The 26,912-nt window shown below is 47.6% G+C and overlaps 1 protein-coding gene across 1 annotated transcript in view; it reads right to left on the bottom strand.

Moving 5' to 3' along the window:
* LOC135374054 (atlastin-2-like) overlaps window positions 1-26,912 on the bottom strand; it is an 87,617-nt gene that overhangs the window by 24,015 nt on the left and 36,690 nt on the right. The window contains exons 5-9 of the mRNA XM_064607059.1: window positions 25,614-25,905; window positions 21,592-21,719; window positions 14,447-14,503; window positions 14,178-14,249; window positions 11,837-11,980 (exon numbers count right to left, since the gene is read on the bottom strand). Coding sequence (XP_064463129.1) covers window positions 11,837-11,980; window positions 14,178-14,249; window positions 14,447-14,503; window positions 21,592-21,719; window positions 25,614-25,905 — 693 coding nt within the window. The remainder of the gene's footprint in view (window positions 1-11,836; window positions 11,981-14,177; window positions 14,250-14,446; window positions 14,504-21,591; window positions 21,720-25,613; window positions 25,906-26,912) is intronic.

A 26,912-nucleotide genomic window follows, 5' to 3' on the forward strand; every position in this document is an offset into this window, starting at 1 on the left:
CGCTGTACTTCTGCAGGAAACCAATGGGCATCGACGTCCGGTAGCATATGCTTCATAAACACTATCGGAAACGGAACAGCGCTATGCACAGATTGAAAAAGGAGGCGCTGGCATTCACTTGGGCGGCCGAGCATTTCCGAACTTATCTTCTCGGTCTGCGGTTCCACATCGAAACAGATCACAAGCCCCTCGTACAACTACTCACCACAAAACGGCTAGACGTGTTGAGCCCTCGCTTACAACGCTTCCGTATGCGCCTTCTGGAGTTCGACTATACTGCGAGTCATGTTACAGGAAAAAACATCCACACAGCAGACGTGCTATCACGTAAGCCGCTGGCGGAACCGAGCACACCAGCCCATGAGTTCGGCGGGACAGTAAAAAAATATGAGGTACTTACATTGGAACTACTTCCAGCATCAGAATGCATTACAAACCGCATTAGGAGGCAGACTAATAATGAGTACACATTATCAAGAGTAATGCACTACATTACAACGCAATGGCCAAGGGGAAGGAACGCTTCCTCCAGAACTACACCGCTATGAAATGATAAAGGAGGAACTCTCCCTAGTTCAGGGTCTCCTTTCCAAAGGGAGCTAGCTAGTCATACCACCTAGCCTCCGCAACGAGGTGCTCAGCAACATCCACACAGGACATCAAGGAGTCACTAGATGTAGAGCCAGAGCAAGGGAATCGGTCTGGTGGCCAAACATTGGACGACATTGTGGTGTTTGAAGGTAACGACGACGAAGCGCATCAAGCTGGACGGGAGCGCGTGGTATGCTTTGTGTCGGCATTCGAGTTTTGGCAGCCACCGGAGACGGTTTGGAATGTACGGTGTTCTCGGGCAATAAAGGTTGGAACGTAACAGACTGGCGACGACGATGGGATGGGAGAGGCTGACCGCGTTCGTCTAAGTTTTAGGAACGGATCTTCATCTCCGACGGGATCGATGACTACGCTGGGTCGGATCGAGCCGTTCGACGAGGCTTCAACGGATTGGAACACCTACGCTGAACGAGTGGAACAGTTCTTCATCGCAAACGCCGTCTCGGAAGAAAGAAAACTGCTGCATTCCTCAGCATTATAGGTGGAAAGACTTATGTGCTTTTGAAGAGCTTGGTAGCGCCAGTAGCTCCTTCCGCAAAGTCTTATTCGGAGTTGGTGGAAGTACTCAAGGATCACTTGGCACCGAAGCCCTTAGTTATCGCAGAACGTTTTCGTTTCCACAAGCGTAATCAGATAGACGGAGAGACGGTACTGGATTTTGTTGCTGAAATCAAGAGATTAGCACAGAGGTGTGAATTTGGAACACACCTCAGCGAGGCCCTTCGGGACATATTGGTGTGTGGATTAAGCAGTGATGCCATACAGAAGCGACTCTTAGCCGAGTCAAGCCTAACGTTCCAGAGAGCCGTGGAGATCGCTGTGGCTGTGGAAACAGCAACAAATGATGCGCGAGCCTTGAGTAACTCTAAGTCAGCAACGGAAGTCGTGCTAAAGTTGTCCGATACCGGTAGGAGGCTGGAAAGTTGTCAGCACTGCGGTTACAAAAATCATTCGTCGGACGACTGCCGTTGGAGAAACGCAATATGTAGACAATGTGACAGATCAGGTCATCTACAACGCGTATGCAGAAGTTATTCAACTTCAAGAAAGACGTCGGTAGGGAAGGATACTCGAAGGCGCAGCCCTAAGCACAAGGTTAAGTCACTCGAAGTAGACAACGCAGACGAAGTACTCGAAATGTTCTCTCTGAAGGATCGCAGGATGGATCCGCTGGAAGTGACATTGTTAGTTGACAAGAACCCATTAAGACTGGAAATTGATACCGGAGCGGCGGTGTCAGTTTTGCCATTGGAACTGTACACCGAGAAGTTTTCGCATCTACCGAAGCAGGAAAGTAGGGTAGTTCTCAAGAGCTTTACTGGGGAAAAAGTTAGGCCGATTGGAGAGGTTCAGGTTCAGGTAGAACAAGGAACTGAAGAGTATAGTCTCAAGTTTCAAGTTATTGACTTCGATGGCCCCCCTCTTCTTGGCCGCGATTGGTTGGAAGTCATAAAGGTGGACTGGAAGAGTATTAAAACGCTGAAGGCTTGCAAGGGTCGAGAAGCTAACGTCGAGTGTATCTTGGAGGAGTTTAAAGACGTTTTTGCGGACGAACTAGGATGCATTAGAGGTTTCGAAGCAAAAGTCAGAATGCACGACGATGCCGCCCCGTTATTTCATAAGGCGAGGCCGGTTCCGTACGCACTTAGAGACGCCGTTGCCGCCGAACTACGGAAAATGCAATCTATGGGGATCTTAACTTCCGTGGAGACAAGCGAATACGCTTCGCCGATCGTGCCGGTACCAAAGAAGAATGGGAAGATCAGGGTATGCGGAGACTACAAAGTGTCCATAAACAAAGTTATAGAAGTCGACAGCTACCCGCTGCCCAGGATAGAAGACCTGTTTGCAACGCTGGCAGGTGGGCAACTGTTCACAAAGCTCGATTTAGCAAAAGCTTACTTGCAAATCCAGATGGAAGAACAGTCGAGGAAGTACCTCACCATAAACACGCATCTGGGTCTTTTCCAAGTTAACCGGCTTCCTTTCGGCATTGCGTCCGCGCCATCGATATTTCAAAGAACAATTGATCAAATTCTGCAGGGGATTCCGTACACGAATTGCTACATTGACGACATCCTCGTAACCGGACGGACAATGAAGGAACACTTATCAAATTTGAAAGAGGTGTTAAAGCGTCTGAAAGATCGTGGCATACGCCTGCAGAAAGAAAAATGCGAGTTCTTCAAGGAGGAGGTTTCCTACCTCGGACACAAGATCAGTGGAGGTGGGCTGAGCACATAAGACGATAAGGTAGCTGCAATGCGAGACGCGCCAGTTCCAGAGGATAGGGCTCAACTGCGCTCATTGCTTGGTCTAGCGAATTATTACGGAAAATTTATCCCGAACTTGGCAACTGTACTGCATCCACTAAATAGGCTGCTTCGCAAGGACGTTCCATGGAAATGGTCAAGTGACTGCGACCGATCGTTGAGTGAGCTGAAAGAACGACTGTCGCGGGCGCCCGTGCTAACACATTTTGATCCAAAATTGCCAATTGTGTTATCGTGCGATGCGTCAGCGTACGGCATTGGTGCAGTATTATCACATGTGTTCCAAGATGGGTCAGAAAAGCCAACAGCTTTTGCTTCACGGACACTGACTACTCACGAGGTCAACTACTCTCAGTTGGAAAAGGAAGCGCTGGCTATTATATTCGGAGTGAAAAGATTTCACTATTATCTCTATGGTCACCACTTTACCCTCGTGACTGATCACGCACCTTTGCAGAAGATTCTTGGACCAACGACAGGGATTCCTTCCATGGCAGCGGCACGGCTGCAACGCTGGGCCTGTATCCTGGCAGCTCACCGGTACAACATAGTCTACAGGACGTCAGAGGCAAATGCGAATGCAGATTTCCTGTCAAGACTCCCCCAGACAACCCAGGAGTCCCAAGGCGACATAGTCGACGAGACCTATGTCTTCTTCTGCGACTATCTCGAAAATATTCCCGTAAAAAGTAAGGACATTTCCAGAGCTACTTGTCGAGACCCCCTGTTGAGCAGAGTGGTTCAGCTGGTGTTGAATGGCTGGGGAAATGTAAAGAAGCCGGCAAGTTCGGAGCTTCACCCGTTTTTCGTGCGCCGTATGGAGCTATCTCTGCATCAGGGCTGTTTGATGTGGGGAATGCGCGTTATTGTCCCCCAAGCTTTGCAAAGAAGAGTGCTGGAAGAATTGCACAAGGATCACCAAGGCATTGTGCGAACTAAGGAACTAGCGCGAAGTTTTGTATGGTGGGTGGCCATTGACAAAGATATCGAAAGGGTAACCGCGACCTGTGAACAATGTCAACTCCAAAGGAACAACCCTCCGGCAGCACAAATTCACCCCTGGGTATGGCCTACAAGACCATGGAGCGGTTACACATTGATTTAGCTGGGCCATTCATGAACAAAATGCTGTTAGTCGTGGTGGACGCCCACTCAAAGTGGCCGGAAGTGTTCATTTTGCGGAGCACGACATCGGAAGCAGTCATCAAGTGTGTGCAGGAGTGCTTTGCTCGTTTTGGTCTGCCATCGAACTTGGTATCTGACAACGGGCCCCAATTCGTGTCGGAACTTTCTCAAGACAAATGGTATCAGGCATGTCACATCGGCGCCTTATCATCCCTCTACCAACGGGCTGGCGGAACGCTTTATTCAAACCCTGAAAAATAACCTGCGGAAAACAGCATCAACAGCGTCCATAGATACTGCTGTATCTAGGTTCCTTCTGTCTTACAGAAATGCGAAGCACGCAACAACGGGGGAAAGTCCTGCAAATCTTCTTCTGCGGCGGAGTCTGCGCACACGATTGGACCTCATACGGCCGTCTGTCGCCGAGTCAGTGGCAACGAGTCAGCTTCGACAATCTGGAAGAGCAGGGCGTGAAGCAACCTTCGCTGACGGACAACATGTATATGCCAGGGACTACCAAGGGGCCTCGAAATGGCGGCGGGCAACGGTCGTTTGTCGGACAGGACCTGTATCGTACAAGGTTCAAGTTCCGTCAGGTAGCATTTGGCGACGTCACCTAGACCAGCTCAGACCAGAAGGTTCCGATGACTTCACTTGGGTTCCATCACAAGAGGTCGACAATAGTGAGGACGCTGGAGATCCTGCGAAGGGCGAGTCTGCGCAAGAGGTGTCACCACCGGAGCGACAACCACCGGAGCAAGATATGTCCGACGCAGCGAGCTCTACGAGTGCAGCGCGGCGGTACCCAGAACGTGTAAGGCGGCCTCCTGACAGACTGACTGTGGTGTAGTTGGCAATACTTTTGGGTACACGGCTTGTTTAGGAATTTTGGGGGTCACAATTTAAAGGGGAGGAAAATGTGGTGTTTGAAGGTAACGACGACGAAGCGCATCAAGCTGGACGGGAGCGCGTGGTTTGCTGTGCGTCGGCATTCGAGTTTTGGCAGCCACCGGAGACGGTTTGGAATGTACGGTGTTCTCGGGCAATACAGGTTGGAACGTAACAGACATGTTGAGCAGTTTGTACAAGGTTGTCCCACATGCCAGGAGAACAACAAGCTGAACACAGCCCCACTCCTGCAGACTCCACTGTCACAGAGACCATGACAAGTCATCGGAACTGACTTGTCCTGCCGAAATGAAGAGAATTATCTAGTAGTGGTGGATTACTTCGAACTAGTGAAGCTTCACAAAACAGAAGACATTGTCTGTGGACTGAAACCGATCTTTGCAAGATTGGGGACCCAGACATTATCAGATAAGATCACCTCCCAGGAGTTTAACACATTCACAAAACAGTGGGACATAACCCACATCACTTCAAGTCTGTACTACGCACAGAGCAACGGCGCGGTCGAACGGACGGTTCAAACAACGAAGCAACTCATCAAAAAATCAAGCGACATACATATGGCTCTCTTAGCCCACAAGGCAACGCCAGGAAAGGAGTGGTACTCCCCAGCAGAGCTACTGATGGGCCGTAGGCTGAAGACGAACGTACCTATGGTACCAGCCAAGTTGCAGCCAATATGGGATGACAAGGATTATAGGAGACGTCTGGAAGTACAAAAGAAAAAGGACGCTCATTACTACAACAAGCGCCGGCGAGTAAAGGAGTACGAACCGCGAATGCCCAATACGCGCGTGAAGATCTTAACCGGGGCAGCAGCGCGCGGGACAGTGGTGTCAGCAGCATTAACACTATGTTTTTATGTCATACGGACCGAAACTGGAACTACCAGACGGACACGGAGTCATCTGCAACCAAGAGTCAGCATACGCAGGAACGACTAGAAGTGGACGACTTGTCAAACCTCCCGATCGCTTACAACTCTAAAGGCGAGTTCCCACATACAGCGCTTCCCTCTATAGGGCTAGAAAATAGCGCTCGAAACCTAGCGCTGTTTTTCCGTTTCCCGTTCTCACATACAACCGAGCACATAGCGCTATCCTGCTGGGGTCACGGGATATCTCTTTGCGACGTGATGCACAGGTGCTACCGTGATTGCTTACTGTCGGCGTCGGGTATCCGCAGCATCAAGGGGGATGACACTTTCGATGCTGTGATCGCGATACCAGACTATAGTAACCAAACACCCATGCATTGGCAGATGAAACTCGTGGCCATTTTCACGTCGTCGTCGTCGTCGTCGTCGCATTCCCGTCTCTTCGAGTGATCGGAAGCAAAACAAACCCCAGCTTCCGCGACGTCACGGCTGAAAGAAGCTCACTATTGGTTAACGCAGACTCGCCGCTCAATATAGCGCTAGAAAAGTTGACCGGAGCTCTACTTCGACAAGAGCGGTTTTATAGCTGTTCGTAGCAATGCGAGGAGGAAAATATAGCGCAATTTTCTAGTGCTATGTAGCAAAGCGCTACATGTGGGAACTGGCCTTAAGGTAGAGACATGGTGCTCAAAGAAATGTGCTGTTGGGACAGTTACCTGCCGCGCAGCACGGAAGACGACGACGTGCACGAGACAGGAAGGGGCATTCTGAAGTTTACCTAGAACGGAATAGGTAACATGGGTGACGTCGCCTTTTGTTAGGGTTGTGAGTGAGTAAAGGGTTTGCCTACCATACGCATCTGGAGTGATCTCTACACTAACTATGATTGTCACGCATCTACATCAAGCATGAAATCTGTACCTAATATCCCTAGCCCTTCAGACAGACGTGCGACTGTGCTTGTTGTAGAAGAAATTTTTTCTTTGTCCATCACAGTCTGAATTCCTGACGTCTCATCTCATCACGAGTAGACCACTGCTTCAAACTAAATCGCCCTCTCTGTCGGACATTAATACATGATACATCCTTTGCTCCCGCAACCATAAGAGAGTGGAACTCCGATCACCAATCCATTGTCTCACGAACTTCAATGACACACTTCAAGCAGACATTGAGTTCCTAGCTTTCATCAGCACATCGTCAACAAAATAATTTACAATAGAATGCTCGCTAATCTGTGCATCAACAATATTTTTTGTGTGTGTTCTCCTGTTAGGGTGCCGTCTGTGTCGTTCACACTATTTACACATTTATTTGTAAATACTCACTCCGTTCAGAAATGCCCTCAAGTGAGGGCCTTGAACGTATATTAACAAAACAAAACATGCAGAGCTCAGTAAGATCTCTCTCATAGCATCTAAGATAACTTCACAATTTCTCTCAAGATCGCTAAGAGAAACTCTTTCTCATAGAATTTCTCACAGCAACCCCCTCTGAGTCACGTGATAGACTGGCGCCGTGTTTCTCTCCCAACTGGTACCTCTAGCATCTCTACTGTGTTTCACCGTTTCACCATATAGGCAAAATACAAGACTTAGTTTCGGTTTCACGCTTATACGTTGGCAACCATGTTACAGGGAGAGAGAGAGAGAGTACACTTCCCAAGGAGCAACGGACAGATGATGATCACGCGCAGCAACGCTCTACGCATACTCTAATGTTAATCTACTTATATATGTGTGTGTAATGCAAGACAAATAAATCCAACTCGTTTGAAGCCTACAGAAATCAGAAGTGGGATCGACTCGCCATTTTCATCATCAGAACAAGGTGGGCTTTGATTGAGTTGGATTGCAAAGTATGCTCACGCGCCGTGCATCACGTAACGTGGACGCTCCGCGAACAATGGACGGGACGCAAACAGGATCCAGCACTACTGTTGACCAAAACCTGGCGAGCGTAGCCGACGACAACGTACAAGTCGTTAGCAGCCACACGAATGGAGAACAGGGCGCGGACAGCGAGGCAACACCGTCAAGTGGGCTCCACGGCACGACTCGCATCGGACACCACAGCAACGTTGATGCTGGGACAAGAGCACCGAACAACGGCAACAACGCGGACGTTTTTGATATTCAGTCACTTATGCAAGCCGCAGTGCAAGCAGCGGTTAGAGAAGCTATGGACGGGGCTCGACAACTCTACGAATCACCCCGGCCACCGCAACGTACTGTTGCCAGCGATGAGTCATCACCGGTCGGGTACTCGCTTCAGCGAGCGCGAACCTTATACCGACATATGATCCTGCTACGAACACTCAGCCGACGGTGGAAGCGTGGATCAACAAGGTGGACGGACTCGCGGCGGTCTACGGCTGGAATGATAAACAAACTTCTTGCTTTGCGCTTTCGAAGTTGGAAGGAGTTGCAAGAAGCTGGTATGATGGACTCACAACAACGCAATATACATGGGTAGAGTGGAAAAGCAAGCTTCGAGAAGCGTTTCCATCAAGTGCAAGTTTTCAACAGCTACTGCGGGAAATGGAGGCCCGAAAAAGAAAACGGGACGAAACCATCGAGATCTACTTCTACGACAAACTCGCCAAGGCCAGAAGATGCGGACTGGACGATCCCGCTTGCATCGAGTATATTATCACTGGCCTCAACGACGAAAACGCAGTTCGATCGCTAAGTGTGCGTGAATTTGCAAATCCTCAGGAACTCCTTCGTTGCCTGAAACTATTGGACGAACGACTGGACATCGTCAAGCACTCGCGTTCCGCGGGTGGCCAAGACTCCAGTAAGAGTGCGAAACAGAGCACCGGTCAAACCGCATCATCCAAAGGAAAAGGAAAGCCAAAGTACAATGACAAAGGAGAACCCCTCTGCTTGAATTGCTCAGAATACGGACATCTTTCAGCCGCATGTCCACAGCCACAGAGGAAGCCACGCTGCGACAAATGCAAACGAACAGGGCATGAGACTAAAGACTGTCGTCAAGACAAAGGCAAGGGTTCGGCAACGCCAAAGTCAGCAGCTGTGCTCGCACAAAACGTGGTCACAGCGGAAGGGCCAGCGAACGCGAAGTATTTCATGACGGCTCTCCTGGACGGTAAAGAAGTCGAGGCATTTGTTGACATGGGCAGCCAGTGCGTCACGCTTCGCAAGACTAACGCAGACGAATTATCGGTTCAGTACAGCGATCTCTCAGCTCCATTTGAGATCCACGGCTACGGCTCTGACAAAATAATTCCCATCGGCAAAGCGCGACTGGAACTGAAAGCCGACGAAGCCACAGCAACGGTGGACGTCTACGTCGTCCCAGACAATGCCCAAGTAGTTCCATTACTGATCGGACAACCCTTCACAGAGCAACCACACGTCACAGTCATACGCAGGGGTAACATGCTGCGGATCTTCGAAGAACATGCGCACCTGGACGAAGATGGCACCCTGCAGGATATTAAAATACCCGCTCTTGCGCCACGACATGTCAGCCTTTGGGCGAAGAAGAAAACGGTTATTCCTCCGAACTACGTCGGACTTGTCACACTGTACACGAAAGAAGAGAGCATGGGTGACGTCTACGTCGATGCTCAGTATCGAGCTGGTCGAGGTTACGAGCACTGCATCCTTAGTTGCGTGCTTCGCGAGGATGAACAACAGGAGTACCTTCTGCCGGTCGCGAATGTATTCGAGCACGAACTTTCCATTCAAGAGGACGACAGAGTGGTAAGAGCACAGTGGTGTAAGCCAGAGGATACGCCAACGGTGGTCGAGGTGCTGTCCAACGAGGGCCATAGTAGCGAAATCAAGGCTTCCGAAATAAACATGGGCACATTTGTAACACCTGCCCAAGCACAAGAACTCGCTAAGCTTCTAAACGACTACAGGGACTGTTTTGCACAGTCAATGTCTGAAATTGGTTGTACGGCGTTCACAGAAATGCGGATCGACCTCATCGAAGACAGCGTCGTCAAGTACCGTCCGTACCGTCTCGCTCACTCGGAAAGGGAGGTGGTTCGAGGTATCGTACGAGAACTGGAAGAAGCCGGCATCGTAAAAGAGTCGAACTCTGAATTCGCAAGCCCTATTCTGCTGGTGACGAAGAAAAACGGCGAAAAACGATTGTGTGTAGATTTTCGTGCGCTCAACCGTATCACAAAAAAAGAAAGCTACCCTCTTCCACTGATTGACGACCAGCTGGACAGATTGCACGACAAAAAGTATTTCACCACGTTAGACCTGGCATCGGGCTATTATCAAGTGCCGATAACTGAGTCGAGTCGGTCGAAGACAGCATTTGTAACTCCAGACGGGCATTACGAATTTACCAGAATGCCCTTCGGTCTCGTCAACGCACCAGCTGTCTTTCAAAGGATGATCAATGCCGTACTTGGTCCACTGAGACACACGATAGTTATGGCTTACATGGACGACCTACTGATCCCTACACGGACTATAGAGGAAGGGCTGACTTGTCTCCGTCAGGTGTTGAGTGTCCTTAGGGACGCAAATTTGACACTACGACTGAAAAAGTGTTCGTTCTTCCGAGAGCAGACGTTATACCTGGGCTATGAAATCTCTGAATCAGGAATCAACCCAGACCCGAACAAGCTTCGTAGCATCGCGGAATTTCCAGTCCCACGTAATCAGCACGAGCTAAGACGATTCCTCGGGCTGTGCAGCTACTTCCACAGATTCATAGCACGATTCGCACTCATTGCAAAGCCACTCAGCCAACTGCTTTGCAAGGACCAGACGTGGTGTTGGTCGTCCGACCAAGAAAGCGCGTTCCTTGAACTTAAACGAAGGCTGATGGAGAAGCCAACACTGGCCTTATATTCACCTATGGCCAGGACCGAGCTCCACACGGATGCTTCAAGCCACGGCCTTGCAGGTATGCTTCTGCAGGAACAATCAGACGATCTCCTCCACCCGGTTATGTATGTCAGCCGCCGAACGACACGTGACGAGGAAAAGTATCACTCGTACGAACTGGAGGCATTGGCTGTCGTATGGACTGTGGAAAAGCTACGCCCTTACCTGCTTGGGTTGGACTTCACGGTGGTCACTGACTGTAATTCTCTGCGAACGGCTTTCTCGAAGAAACACATCGTTCCCCGGATTGGAAGATGGTGTCTTCGGCTTCAGGAGTACCGCTTCGAGATCGAGCACAGACCAGGCGAAAGGATGGGCCACGTAGACGCGCTAAGCAGGGCTCCCGTGTTACACCCCCTGTAACCATGTTACAGGGAGAGAGAGAGAGAGTACACTTCCCAAGGAGCAACGGACAGATGATGATCACGCGCAGCAACGCTCTACGCATACTCTAATGTTAATCTACTTATATATGTGTGTGTAATGCAAGACAAATAAATCCAACTCGTTTGAAGCCTACAACCAGTTTCACTCTCTCAGACTGGCGCCGTGCATCGACGAAATATGATCTAGTGGACCGTGGCGTTCGTGGTTTGACTGTTTGTCGCCTCCATTCAAACACTTGTAGTGAACGGTGCAGCAGTCTGTTGCGACTACTCTATTTACGTCCAAGTAAACTGCATCGAACACGGCATGGAAGCGATACTTCCGGTAAGTTTATCACGGAGTCTGAGACAACGACATAGGAAGCCCTCAACAAGAACATTAAACTGGCGTATGCTGAGGACAGCAGCGTGACTGGATTCAACCGGGCAGAAGTAAAAATGCGTGTAGGTAAGCTCAGTCATCTCATTCAACGACGTGACTGCTCCTCAGGAGTACATATTTGTAGAGGGCATTGCATCTGTGTAATTGACTACAAGCATCTTGCAGAGGTTTACAGCTTTATCTATTTTTGTGCAGAAAGCGAGAGTGAACGACTGGAAGATAATATACCCATCCCTCGTGTTTTAGAGTGCGAAAATTTATTTCAGGAGGCCAGTTCCTCCTTTGAAAAAAATCCACAGCATAAAATACTACAACCTGCATACTTCCAGCGATATGCGCCATGCTTCGTATGTTCTAGACAGGCAGATGTAAACCCTCCTACAGTACGTTACCTTAATTAGCAGTTCACGAAGTTCTGTGTCGTGCTTTCCCATCTTCTGTTCGGTCTCGAACTGTGCCAAGCAGTGTTTCATGAGATTATCATGTTCCATTTCAATCTCAGCGTCAGATTCGAAATCAGCACTGGTCCTGACGACCTGTAAAAGCAATTTGTAGCCAAATGAACGAGCGTATTGCAATTCCTGGCTTCCGTAATATGTCGGCATATACATAGTATACAGGGTGTCCCAGAACACGTGTGAAGAATGGCTGGTGTGTGTCAGAATGGCTACTTTGTGTCCGTTCCCTAATAATCCGTTCATAGTTCGGATATCGAGGGTTCGTAAAACGAGGTCAAAATACACGGAAAAAGTTTAGTTCCCTGTGGAGCCGTTCGTAAGTTGAGGGAATTCGTATATCAAGGGTTCATAAAACGAGGTCCGACTGTATATATTGTATACCTTTTCACCTTTAAATACATGTAAGTTAATTGCACTTTGTGAGTAGCTTGTACAGCTCTGGTCAGCAGTAAGCAAAGTCGAAAGGGCTGAACGAATTTGCAACGGTTTTGCACTGGATGCAAGGAATACAGGCGAAAAGAATTCGCATATATGCTTCACCCGACGGAAACGCATATTCGTAGAAATTTGCTCTCCAGTCATACCAAGGCTGCCGCGACGAAGTACGTATATCACGACTAGGATGACTTATCGTTTTGTTTTGCATGCCACTGATGTCTGAGCATGAATTGAAACTTGATACTAAACCTTTGTTGTGACATTTTATGTTTCCAGTTTGTGTATGTGAATGTTCATTAACTAATTAAGAAGCTAGAGGATAGGCCATTGTTCGCAGGGACGTTGAAATGTGCTGAGAGTGGGAAGGAGAAGACGGGCTTGCTATAACAAATCGGATGATGAAATCGGAAATGGACATTGAATCATACGGCCGGTTTGAACAGGTAATTTTGCAGACCACGGAATTAATGTTGTCTCCTTTGAAAGAGCAGCGAGCTGACTCCAAAAAGTTTCTACTTTTTCCCAAATATATTTTTGCTGGCTGCGTGTAGTGCACCGAATAAACTGAGCTCCTGTGAAGCAACGACGGGCACTGGTGATCTTGAGCTGGCGATCGGGGGTCTCTATTCCGCATACCGTTAAAACCAATGCGTTATTCTCTAAGAAAAAAAAAACGAATCTAAGAATAAAGGAAGGTGGTGACTCTTGACATAGCCTATCCCTTGTCATATGCCAGTCGTGAGCAGATCTGCGCAGCGCAACTCTGTATAAGCAGAGCGGGACATCAGCAGAAACAAACAGGTTCACCAGACCATCTTGGCGTGACGAGGGGATTGTGTTATTTATTCTTTTTTTTTCAGTGAGAATACCTCTAACAGCCAATATGGTGGTGGTGGTGGTGGTGGTGGATGTTGTGAAATGGCTCGCCGTTGTCGGCCTCACAGAGGTGGGCAACGTCACCACTGATGTGCGTGACTGAATGTGCGTCTTGTGCCGACATCTAAGGGACACCGGGGACGCCGACATATGTCTGAGCACATCTGAGGAAAATCCGGGAAAACCCCAGACAGCACAGCCGGTCTAACAGTCAATATATTTTGCATGGTGACTCCTGGTGGACCAGTCATTCATGTGGCAGGGTTTCGAGACGTGTGAAATATCTCCTGATTACGTTCGGTGAGTTGCGATTCCGCAAACTGGTAGGACAAGTGGGTTGAAGTGGTAGTCGGCTGGACTACACACTAAAATAAAGGAGCAACAGGAAAATGATGTGGACAGCGGGTTGAGACTAGCATAAGTTTAATCGATAGAGACAATATATACACTTTTTCCATTGGTCCTTTGCCTTGTCTGCGGTGTAGATATTCTTTCTGCCTTTATTCATTGAAAGTTCAGCTAGTCCCGGGTCTACAGGTCTCTTCACCTGCTTGTCCGCGTCCCTTTGTTGGTCTTTCTACTTTACTATGCAATTGCTAGGAGACTATAGAAGAAAAAAAAAGTGATTTTTTTTCTTCTTAAATTGAACACGACTACAGTGAGTTCAAGAACGGGACTTTAGCAATGCACGTCACAGTGGCACAGCGTTCAGCTACTACGTCACTGCAGCCGAACTGCTGTTGCCCGTGGGCTTCCCGGCTGTGCTTTGAAATATCCACTGCGCTACAGTACCACACTGATGGCCGCTATTATATTTAGCATTATGAGTGGAAAAGAATCCCCCTCCCCATAGCGGTATACGCCCGTTTGTGATCCTCTCCTTAATCCCTTAATTGCGATATTGTTCTCACTTGCAGACAGAAAATGTTCGAGCGAGAAAATATTTTAACAGGTGGCTTACCGGTTCCATCCCGGCTTCATATTTTTTCACGATTTCGTCGATGATTCGCTTATTGTGGACGAATGCAGTTGCCTGTGAATAGAGTGAGCGCTGAAGATAACTTCTGCCCCATTATAAAAATGTGTCAGAAGCAGAATGTGTAAGGGAAGATTGCAGTTCTTTGTTGTATACAATCTACTCTCCCCGACAAAGGAAAGTATGTTGTTCTCCAAAACTACGTCACTTCTATTCGATTATGCATTACCAAAATAACCCATAGTCAAACCTACGTTGAAAACAGACATGGGTTGAGGGAGCTCCTTTTGGTTGAAGACGCTGAAATAAGCCTGAAACATATCGACGAATTTTAATAGTTATTTTCCCGCTGTCACTCTCACGCACATAGATCATTATATGTAAATCCTAGGATTTCGAGAGTGTGCTCGATCCTAGAAAATTTACCAAAATTAATTATTTCAAAATTGCCTTCAGACTGGAAAAGCTGACACAGTAGTAGAGCTCCATCATGATAACTTTAGGTTCAGGAGAACCTCTGGTTTATGTTAATAACAGAATGAATAAAATGAGTCGATGTCATTAGAGCAAAAAAAGAAAAAAACGTTACAGGATGCTTCTATTCGCCGGGAAGGTGGCTGACAAACAGCTCTGTTATCTAGATAAGACAAATAAGTGTCCCGACAGCAGGTGAAAGTGCACGAAAAATCGAAAGATTGAGCGCAGTTTTCGAGTCTGCGATGTTACAGGCACTTCAGTTAAATCCCCGGGCTAAATGATTGCGAACGGATGCACCAATTGAAGGACTCTTCTTGTTTGTAAGTATTTATCCGATACCATCTACAAGCTGTGCACCGTGTGAATGAGTGGGATGAGGTCATTAATTAAATAAATATAATTTTCTTCGAACTTCAAAAGCAGGGCTTCGTCGGTAATAATATGGTAGTACTCATTCTGTGACTGCCGCAAAGCCGGCCTTTTCTTGCAGTAATTCATCGGCTTCGGTTTACACGCTTTTGTCGTGGCTGGTCACGGTGAAGCGCAAAAGAACGAGCTTCCACTCCCTTATCCACCAAATAATTACATGTTCTTGAGCTTAGTTTGCAACGGGGAGTGCCACTGTGCACATGTGGGCCAGTGCGGCGCTTGTGGAAAGCACGTGGTATCGAGGTGCTATGTGATTAAATCTGTTTCGACTATTTGGATCATAACAGAAGAGGGAAGTTGTTCAGCACTCCCTGTTGCGTAGTAAGCTCAACAAAACGTAATTGGTTGGTGGATACGGGAGCGGAAGTCCTCCTTTGGCGCGTTAATGCGACCAGCGGCTACAAAAATATGTAAACCGAAACCAATTGTTGCAACGTGGACCCCCTTCGGTGCCCACATATCCAGTAACAGAGGATAATGGCCCCAGTAACCGCAGCAAAGTCTGAACCTCCATCGCATGTCTCCGGGACACCTTAGTTGGGATGCCCCAAATGGTATACAACAAAAGCCCCACATACGTCACCCCCAGGAGGCTATACGAACTCGATCAGCACTGTGTGCACATATCGGCACTTGAGACCCCTTGTTCGCAATTGATTCATCGCCTTCATCTTCTCTCTCCTTATGTCCTCTGACTCCGTGGTCGTCATAGGAGAAATCTCTTCAGAAGGCGTATTTTTTTCGCAAGGCGCAGAAAAGAGAGCCAGGTGATGTCATAGCCGTTGCAGCGTATAACTTCAAACGCCGCTGGACCCGGAGATACTGGAGCCGACAAACGCGACTGCATCTCTGATGGCTTGGAGAACAGGGAGTAAAGGGATAATCTACAATGCTAACATCACCAGGACAACAAGCTTGCGAAGCATCAAGTGATGATGCCTCGTAGGTAACCGACACAGCACAGGCGGCCATACTGATATACGGTTGAACTGTCGTAGGACCTTGGTTTTTTAATGTTCCATTTAACGTCTAGTGTTGTTCTTGTCACTTCTGCCCGTTGAGTCAATGAACCTGTAAGGATACCCGCTCTACTGTATTGTAAGCACATTGCCCTGCTTTTAATTTGTGGTATTCCATGTTTTTCACCGTTATTTCAGGCCTAAACTGTTATTCCTCTCGGCGTCTCGGAAAGTTTCAAATGTTTATTTTTCGTACAAGGTGGGAATTATTAACTGTCTAATACGCTACAGGTAATCATCCTAGATAACTAGATAGATAACTAGAAAGTATTATCAAAGGTTGACATTCGTATTTGCAATAGATACCTTTGTGATATTTCACGTATTGCTGGCATAGCTGTTTTTAGTCAGATGTTCTTGTAATGTACGTACTGTTATGTACAGCTGCAAGCCTGTAAGCGTGAGCACACGTTCATGGAAAATACTGCGCAACGCATTTATCAGCTCCAGTTCAGCGTAGCTAACTTCTCGTGCCATCGTCGTACCTCTGACATCAGTTGCAAGGCCTACGAGTTTTTCTTAGTTCCTCTCGACCACTGGGCTAGTGAACACACTCTAACAAGGAAGCTTTTCCGTCATTCTCTTCTCATCCGTTCTGCGTTCCCATCGGCGTTCTTCATTGCCCCCACTACCAACCTTCCCGAACCGCACTCTCCGAGTCTCTTCGTCAGCTGGACTCTCGTCCCTTCTCCCTATCGAAATTGCTTGGTCCTTGGCCCAATCCAGCCCAGCAACGATCTGCGCTCAAAGCTCTTTCGACATTTCTGGACACCATCGGACTTCGATCGTTATTGTGAAAGGGCTCCTTATTTTATTCCCCATATCCCCACCGGCTGTGGGGCGATGAACTTCCCAATCTTCAAAGTCAAAATAAAGTTGTTCTTGTTGTTCATCCCTTCTGCAAGACCGATGTGGCAGTATACCGCCATGGCGGCGGTGAATGATCGCCTCATCCACATCCTATTTATGTGCCTGTGTGTGTGTAAAACGTTGTAAGAGTTGTACTTTATAGAAACCTCGCGAATATTGTGCATTTCCAACTCAGTGCAATAGCCACCCGACAGACACTCGGGGAAGGCACGTTGGACGGGGGACACTTGACGCCTCAGGGGGTCTTCGCGACCAGATGCTCGCTGGCAATAAATCAGTAGAGTGGGCGAAGGAAGATGCACTGGCCAAAGTTGCATGGTGCACGGATTGACAGCTTGGGCCATTACCCATAAATACCGAGTAGTGGGCGGACAATTAGGAGGTGCCTGGTTCGGTCTAAATTCAAACTAGGCCAACAATGAGTTGGAGACGTTTGAACCGGGCTTCTGGGATTGGCGTTTGCTGACGGGGGGTTGTGTCCCAAATGTCACTCTTTTAAGCGGAGGACACACGAAAATCCGTGTGGGGAAGCCGCAACGATTTCAGGAAGACGAGGCGAAAGCCCCGTGGCTTCAGTCGCTGTTGTATTGTCTTGTATATAGTTATGTAAATAACTATGTAAATAAAACCCAGTTATTGTTAGAGAATACCGCCTGTCGGACGTCTCTTGGGAATATCCCCGATCTGTGAGCTACATCAACGGACCATCTTCCAGCAACAACGGAAGAAACTTTACTGGCGCAGCACGCCAGTCTGCTCACCTACGGAGAGTTGAACCATCGGACGCACGGACGCTATTTCGAGTCGGAACAGCGAGGGCATATCGGCGCAAGACAGCGGCAGACCATCGGAGTATCCAGGAAACTGAAGGGACAGCTCCAGTCATCGTCATCGACAGGATCCCAGCTTTGCGAAGAAGACCAACGACCAATAGCAACGTGGAACAACTTCGAGTCAAGTCAGTCGGAGCATTGCCGGCTGCAGCCGTTGGATCGGCTGTGACCAGAAAGCAGTGCTATCCAAGCCCAGAAGCAGCTCCGCGACGGACAGCGGAAGCTAACTGCAACGGACTGCAATGAAGGTGTCTATGTCAGTGACGAGTAGCAAGGACAACTTAGAGACCCAAGCAGCGGTGACGCGACGTTGTAGCGGCAGCATCACTTGGGTCAACTGTGTTCTTGGATTGTTGGACAGAACCTCAACTCATCCTACGGAAGCAAGATACACGAGGTAGGTGTTTCGTTGCTTACATCTCGTGTGCACTGTGATCGAGGCTAGTAACGGGCACAGAGACAGGGAAAAGATGCGCAACGATGAGGAGCTAGAAGTAGACGCAGCGTTGATAGACGCCGCCGAATATGTACATGGCGTTTGTGGGATCGCCGCGGCGCCCGCAAAGAAGTGGGAGTTCTTAGATTTGAAACTTCAACTTGCCGAACGAACTCAGAGTAAACAATGCGCAAAGTTTGAGGTGTAATGAGCGACGTGAAGCCGCAACCTTCCGTCCAAATCAAAAGTTCGTTGAGGTGAGAGACCTGCTAGGCAGGCTGAGCGTGTCCCTTAAGGAAATGCCCAACGAACCGTCATCAGCAGCCCAGTGGCTACGAGACGTGGAACAGGCACTTGATGCTCAAGGCGTTCCGTATCCGTGGAGAGCGGGGTTTTTGTACCCCATATTAAATGGGAGAGTTGATCAGTCGTACTCAAAGCTGTCGCCTCCAGAGCGAAGTAATTTTGAGCTGCTGTGTGAAGCATTGATTGAGGGCGTGACGTCTAGTACCGTCGTAGCATCTTTCAGCCATGCTGAGGATGATACTAGCAGCGTAGGCGACCTGAAGGTCGATGTAATCAGTCAGTGAGACACTGATAGCGAAGAAAATGTGTCAGAAGCATCAGTTGATGTCGAATGCCGTGTGGTGACACGTGTGGTGACAGACGTACAGCACTGCGGTAATTCTCTTTGCACGGGCAAAGACCATTGTGCCGAGCAGGTCGGCGACGTCCGTTTGCGGTGCACTGCTTTGCACGCTAACATGAGCGAAGAGCACTTGCCCAGTCATGAAGGCGGAAGCTTGAGGTCCGACTGCAAGGGCCAGGGGCAGGCGAGCAAGCGCCTCAGCGCAGTGCACCACCTCGGTAATGAAACACCTGCAGAGAATGAGCATAGCACGGAGGTCGAGAAATGTAGCCTCGAAAAGAGTGAGATCCGTAGCGATCCTCACTCGCCCGTAACAGGAACAAGTCATGTTTGCTCTATGTCAGTGATCACTTCAGCAGCAGGGTGGCTGATTAGTATATTATTATGAAACACGTTACTTCATGAGTGCTACCCAAAACTGTCGTTGATAACTAATGCATACACGTGACTGTCTTATACGTTAGTGGCAAGGGCGTTCCCAGTATTTCTTCCATGGGGGAGGGGGGGGGGGCAACGCGCTTCCAAGGGAGACAAGAGTGCAAGCCCCCACCACATCATTTTCTGGAAACGGACGCTGTGCACTGCGTGGGTGTTTAGAAATCTCTGTTACGACGTCTCAGAATATCTATTACGACCTATGACTAAGCAGTGCATTATTTTCACAGTGACCTTGGAGTTCCAAGGGGGACACGCTCCCCCTTTTGCCCTTTCACTGTTCGCCCATGTTTAGTTGTCATAACACTTTTCAGTTACGATCTTTGTTGTTGTTATTTGCGATTCTGAGCCCCGGGGTCTTCATGTAAAAGGCGCGTTATCGTATTATAACTGACCGTCGCAGTGCTTCCATGTCGACGTTAGAGTGAAGTGCCTGTGGAACACAGACAGGGCACGGCAAGTGCAAACAGAGAGTTCGACCTATGTTCGATCCATTGCCGTTTCCTAAATAGAATTTCAGCATGCTTGTTTTTACCTCTTATATTTCAAATGTACAAAGAAAACCATATTGGTATGTTCTTTTGATTCTGACCCGAACGAGGATGCCTGACGCTTTACTTTGTAAGGGGCTTTTGTCAGTTCACACTCGAACGTTCGGAATTATCCTGCAGCGTCATACACAGGAACTCATGCTGTAGCTGGGTCCAGGTAGTTTGCTTTGGCACAGCACTGCACAAAAGAAACCACAGAAGAAAACGAAACGAAAAGGAAAACGAACATGATAACGTTTAAAAGACCGAAGGTCTAACGGCCGACGACGTATCTGTCGCTTGGTCCGCTTATTCGTATTTATACATATGCAGGATGTCTGCGATAACTGTAGAGATGATCTCGAACACATAGCGCTGTCAAAGAAAAACTGACAGGTTTGTGTTACAAACGGACTGATCTTGCAATACAGCGCCTGTTTGTGACACAAACGTCACAGCAGAGCGTCAGTTTCCCTTTGATGGTGCTATGTTCTAGCGATCATTTTTGTTGCAAGGGTGGACACTTTGTGTATAGCTGAGTGCCATTAATACACTATGATAATATATGTCACTTATTCACTGCTACCCAAAACTGTCGTTGATCCCTAATTTTTATACGTATTCATATGTATGTCACACATTAGGAGTCCTAACATTTTTCACTTACTATCTGTTCCTGTTTCGTGACTCGGGAAAATCCATATCATCGTTGCATGGCTTAACTTTTTCGGCAAGCAAGAGGAACTCTATGACGCCACTAAATGAAGAAAAAAATACGAAAAATAGCCTATGTGTTCATGCACAACATACAAAGTTTCGCACTTAATTCCATGTGAACTGTTATTTGAACCGGCAACCGGTATTTTTTTACCGGTTTAGTTCCGGTTCGGCTCCAAGATGGCGTCGGCTGTTTCGGTTCAGTTCAGTTCCGGTTCGGCCAAAAATAACGGTTAATTACGGTTTGCGGTTCGGGTTCGGTTCGACTGTCTCCCTCACAACATGAGAATAAAGGATACCGAAACATGAACTCCGACTTTTGTTTGGTAATTGCATTGTGAGGGATAGCTATTATTGGAAGCAAAAAGTGTACTTGCGGCGACCAACGTCATTATCTCTGATCTAGAGCTAACGCTTACAAGAAAACACATTGCTTCAGCTCAAGGATAAGGGCACTGGTTGTGGAAATAATTGCTTCCATTGAATGTGCATGATACATGGTATATATGAAGAGACAAAGTGGAGCCGAAACCAGCCCCATAGGGATTGAAAGCGGCCGTCGTTAAACATCCATTTCGCGTATATTTATGGCTTCATTGGCACGGTTGTTTGGACGCGCAACCAAACGTCACGTGACCAGAATGCGCACGTCCGCCTGACATGCATCGCATTCGCAGCCACGTGCCCATGGGATGTTGATTGGCGCTTAGTGGTTTTCTCGATGGCTGATTTTTGTCTAACAGCTCTCTACCCAAGGTCACAAGAGGTGCATACCCACTTTAGAGCCGACAGCGCGCTGCTTTAATAGTTACATTTTTCGTGAATACTCATTTCATCATTCGTTTAAATAATGAGTGCCTCCCACTCGTAGACACTGTGCGAAGCTTGTAGATTGGTGCACCCGTGTGCAAATTATTTAGCCCGGGGATTCCTTTGAAACACCTTGTATAGCAATCACACAGTACTACACAGATAATGCCGAAACACATAATAATCAGGCTTACCTGAAACATGCACACGAGCTCCTTGCACGTAATAATCCTTCCATTGATCTTTTTTGGGACAAGCGTGTCGGGTGAAAGAAGATAGGACACGAGCTTTTCTATGTGATATTTACAATCTCTCGATATATCTGTGAATGAAGGTTGGCACTGTGAGGTAGTGATGCACTTGAGAACGCAGTAGTAAAACAATGGGCTGTTTTCGACATAATTGTCTGCAACCTCCAGGCCGTGCATACCTGACCCCCGTCGGTGGTGTAGTGCACGAAGAATCCATACCGTAATCGTTTCCGAAGTGAAGCCGTGTTTGACACAACGCCACCAACAGCGAGAAACCCTCCCTCATACTCGAGCGCATTCTGCGTCGTCCGCTAGAATTCTTCCTTCTCCATGCTTAGGCATAATGGGAGACGGCGCACAAGCATCACATATGAGTGCTCCCGGTTTTGTGGCGTTGTGTGCAACGAGACTTCCCATCGAAGGCAATAATGGCGCGACACCACTGATGGGGGACAAGCGGGCCCCCTGCTGGACATTCCACAGAAGTATGTCGCAAGCAGTACAAGTCGGAAAAGCGTTCAGGCGAATGGTTCCTGTAGCAAACAAATGATAGCAGTGCAAATGATAGCAACCATGTGAGAAACACATCAGAGACGTTGATTTATTGAAGCGCTAGACCCAAAGGCGCCAAAAAAAAAAACGGGTGCGCGCGTACACTTTCAATATTTTTTTTTCTCGAGACTACACTCCTCTTTGAGCAGACGTAGCGACTGTAGTTCCGTCTATGGTAGCGAAAGGGGATGCTGTATTGACGCACATGTTCCCATTTCGACAAATCAAGACCATGCTTCTGTTTTCCGATATGAGCTCATATCACAGTATCGTTGGAGGTCCCTTCCCATTCGCGAGTCCTGACTCATTGCCCAAGAAATGTGATGTTAACATTACGTTGTCGTGGAGCTGGTTGATTCGCAAAATTGCACACCTGTCGGCGGTAACTGTACAGGCATGCACTTAAGCGGAAAGGAAAAAGATAGAATACAAGCTAAAATCCTGATAAATTAAGCGTAAGAATTGGTCGTTATTCATAGATTGTTACCATCACTGATAGAATCACCTCATTACAGGCGAAGAAGCACGTATTACACATAAAACGCTGCCTTAACCTCAACATCGTTTTATACTCGCAAAATAGGGAACTCCCACGTTTCATATGAATCGCTGACGACATAAAAGTGTATGCCAATTACGACGTACTGGACAACTTCATCACGACGGGCGTCCGTGCAGCAACGGCATTAACCGAATTGATACCATTGTTCCCATTCCAGGAACAAAAATATTACCTCAGTATAAGCGAGCGTGCAGCTTTGTTAACTCCTATATGATGCCTAAATTAGATTGCATTGTACGTATATGTGCCAGTGTTCAAAAGTATGGCTCAAAGCCGCCTTTAGGTTGTTAACGTTTTCATTCGATAGGGAGATTCTTCAGCCGTATTTCCGGAAGTTGAAACTTTTGCTGGCAACGAAGTTTCCATCACTAGGTGAAGGTGCATCGCCCCTTCATTGTGAATATAACTGCCAGTGTTGATCGCAGGGAGACAAATAAACATGTCTCTATGGTTACAAAAGTTCACGAGCCAAATATTCTAATATGAGGCAAATATTTCCTCAGTTGTTCCCATGTGGGAACAATGGGTTCAGGTACATACTTCTCCGTATTAAACTGCTTGACGGGGAACGCTTCTGATTCGCTGCAGATGTCTTCAAATGGGCCATTGACGTCAGCAGAAGCTATGGAAATGGTTTTCTAAGAGACAGAGACGGACACAAAAATGATAGTTTTGCGATATGCACAACCGGGTGTGATGGGAAGAAGACCAATGAAGACGACGAAGCTGTAGCACGGACACTATACGGACACTTGAAAGTGGAAGGAAGAAGAAGTGGAAATTCACTGAAAAACTCGAAGAGCAGTCGGACTGTTCGTATGTACAGTGTGAACATCATGACCCCATAAGAAAAAAGACAAGGCGCACCTCCGGTGCAAAATCGATAAAACGAGAGGGATCCACCATACCTGCAGTCGCGACTCAGCCTGAAACAACGTCCCCTGATTTACGATATACGAATAAATCGGAGTTTTATAAGGACACATAAAGAGTACACGTACACGGGACGGGCTGCTCCAGTACAACAAGTATAGTTATGTGCCAACAGGTCCACTCAGTCTTTCTAACCAAGTCCCCTGATTTGGTGGATTTTTTGTTCAAAAATTTTCTGACCGGTGAGACAGCTGCCTTCTGGTGGCAGCGACTGAGAAATGCGCTCGTCAAAAATGAGCTTCTAGCTTCGATGTGGTGCACCAGCTTACCGTGGCTAGGCCGCAGTGAGCGGAAGAAGGTACAGGTACAACAACCAATGATGGTTGTTGTACCTGCAATGATGCAATGATTTGTGTCTGCCTGTGGACGACGACCATGCGACGCCGGTACGCCATGGAGCAAGCCAATCAGTTCAACGGATACTATCGCCCGGCATCGACCTAGCGTGGGGTCACGCACTACTACCCGCTGGGACATACCATCAAAGTCTGTCAGGACACGTGTAGGGAGACACCATCTCTTCCACAGGATATTCTAGATTACAGCTTCATGGCTGGAGTGGACTTTTTGGTGGGTTTGTCAATAAATACAGACCAGTCGTTACTAGCACGAAATGGTACTGGCAACTGCTCACAAACCCTCTTACGCTTGTCCCATCCTACAGTTGGCATACAAAACCTTCTGCAAACGCTCCGAAAGCAGCATTAAGACTTCAGTTGGAGCTGGAATGTCGCCCTAAGTATGACCAGCTAAGCCAGTGATGGTCCGTTCAGAAGAACAGGTCCACTCGGCGACATCTGTTTTCTCCCAAGAACGGAACAATGACATTTTATAGTGCTCCAAGGAAGTAGGGCCGCTGCAGACAGTGCAAGAAGCATACAAGACCTGTATGCAATGTCTGGGAAATGTATATGTATATTCAGTACACAAAGCTTTTCTAGGAGTCAGACTTGCTGCTGAACAGCTTTGATGTTTGGAGAGCCCGTTTTCCCAATTGGGTACCTTTCAGTATCTGGGCAACGGCTGCATATTTTACCTTGAAAATTTATAAATAAACATAATAAACGTTTATAAAATAAAATAAAATAAAATAAAATTTACAATAAACGTTTCTTCAAAGACTCATTCCTGAACACTTATCAGAAAGCAGGGCAGACACGGAACGGTTCAAGGGACACTAAAATATATATATAAATTTCCCTTCAAATTACTTTACACGCTTTGTTAATTCCGTAGTTCTTATGTTAATTCCAAGCTTACGAAGCTACAATCGATATCCGGTGCTCCTCCTTGCTTCGGAGCCAAGCATTCAACAACGCTTTAGCTTGTGCACCGGTGTGTTTAGTCCATACTGCTCGTGCCACACCATAGACCAGTCCCTATAAAAACATTGTGCGCGTCGCGTTGCGAAGCGGACTGGCGTCGGTGTCTGGAGAACGTAATGATAAATGTTGCCAATGACGCATTTGCGAGAACTGTTGTGAACTGCAGTTCAGTGAATCGGTATTGAATAATACAGCGGTGCCCATCATGCTGCGCGTATACTGAACACTGCGACTGGGCCCGTTCGCCTGGCCTATGATAGATATGCGCGCATTTTTATTGCTGTCTCATTGAATGCCGCCAAGCGCTGCTTCCTGCGGATGCCATTCGTTGCCACCAAAGACGGCCGTTTTCATTGCGTTTTTCTTCTAAACGATAGCGTTGTATGAACCGATTTTTTTACCGTACTAAATCAAACAGGAACTTTCATACGAGAGCCAGTTGTTCTTCCATTTTAGTGCCCCTTTAAAGTTAGTATGTGTTTCTTTTTGTATAAGATCTGTATGGATATATGAACCGGGAACATTGTTTTCTCTTTACGACTTATACGCTTTACGGAGAAGGATGTACGAAAGCTAATTTACAGTAAATTTACCTCGAAGCCTTCCGTCGAAGCTGGTGTTCTCTACCGCGTCACCAGGTCTAGGCATGAGGAAACATCTCACTTCGGCGAAGTTGGATCTGATATTTTCACGCAGCTCATAGACTTCATGGGGCAGCGCGGGGTTCCTTTCAAGCCAAGGGCGAAGCAGCGCTTGTCCTCCTTCCAGTCCAAAAGGTTTCTCTCCAGGATATTGCCAATCACGAATGAGAAACAGGAGCTTCTGGAAGACTTCATTCCCCTGACCCTCCTTATTTCTTGCCATGCTAGCATACTCCGCAAATAGCTGGGAGAAAAAGAAAAGTCATTACATACTGCTGTCTGAGAGCAGGAACACACTCTCTTTTCTTCAATGTCTCTTTTCCCACTGCAGTAATTTTCGTCATATGACCCTACAAGACATTTCTTCTCATTCATGATAAGACAGTGATATTACTCTTGTTTGCGTATCAACCTCGTGCATCGCTACAGCGTTCATATGTGCCGGACACGTTCGAGTTTCTTTCCGCAAGCAGCACAACAGGAAAATATATAGCCATTCCGTATGGCGTACAGCCCCACATGTCGGAATGCATACTTCAGGCGTGATTGCGATATAGAGTATAAGGCTGTGTTGTAACCTGAGTAATATATTCCGATGTTGTTAGCGTAAAGGATGTGAATATATATCAGTTATCTAGATAGCCCAGTCGGTAGTGCACTGACTTGCGGAGGTCAATGTTGCGGGGTGGATGACAGCCGACGGCGGTAGCAGCTCGCGGTAGGTAAACATTACTCTTGCGGAGTGCGTCGGCATTCCCCGGAATAAATCCGCAGCCTTACCCTATACCGCACAAGTGTTGACGTACTTACCCTACGCGTAAATCTACTTTCAGTTATACGATTACCGTTTCAGGGCTGCAGATCCTGCGGCGCCTGCACTGTTTGAACCTGCACTCTTTCTGACATTGTCCCCCATCCTGCTGAAAGGAGTCGATCCAACACTCACTCTACGCATGCCGCCCTAACACCTCTAGTCAGGATGCTACATTAGTTCATCGAATGTGACTGGATGTAGTTTCTGCAGCTCAGTTGTGTTAGTGCTTGAGACAAGTTCACTTTACCAGATGCTGTCACTCCGGTGCTCTATAGAATGTGGAGCACATTCTACCCACTAGAACACACTGATCTCCCCAGGCTATTCAGGAATGTCATTCTGGGATAAGAATGGTATCCCTCACACTACCCCCCCCCCCCCCCCCCACACACACACCGAATGGTCTTCAATTCCTCAGAAAAGCGATAAAATCAGAG

The sequence above is a fragment of the Ornithodoros turicata genome, unplaced genomic scaffold (genome assembly GCF_037126465.1).
Source record: "Ornithodoros turicata isolate Travis unplaced genomic scaffold, ASM3712646v1 Chromosome41, whole genome shotgun sequence".
Classification (NCBI taxonomy): Eukaryota; Metazoa; Arthropoda; class Arachnida; order Ixodida; family Argasidae; genus Ornithodoros; species Ornithodoros turicata.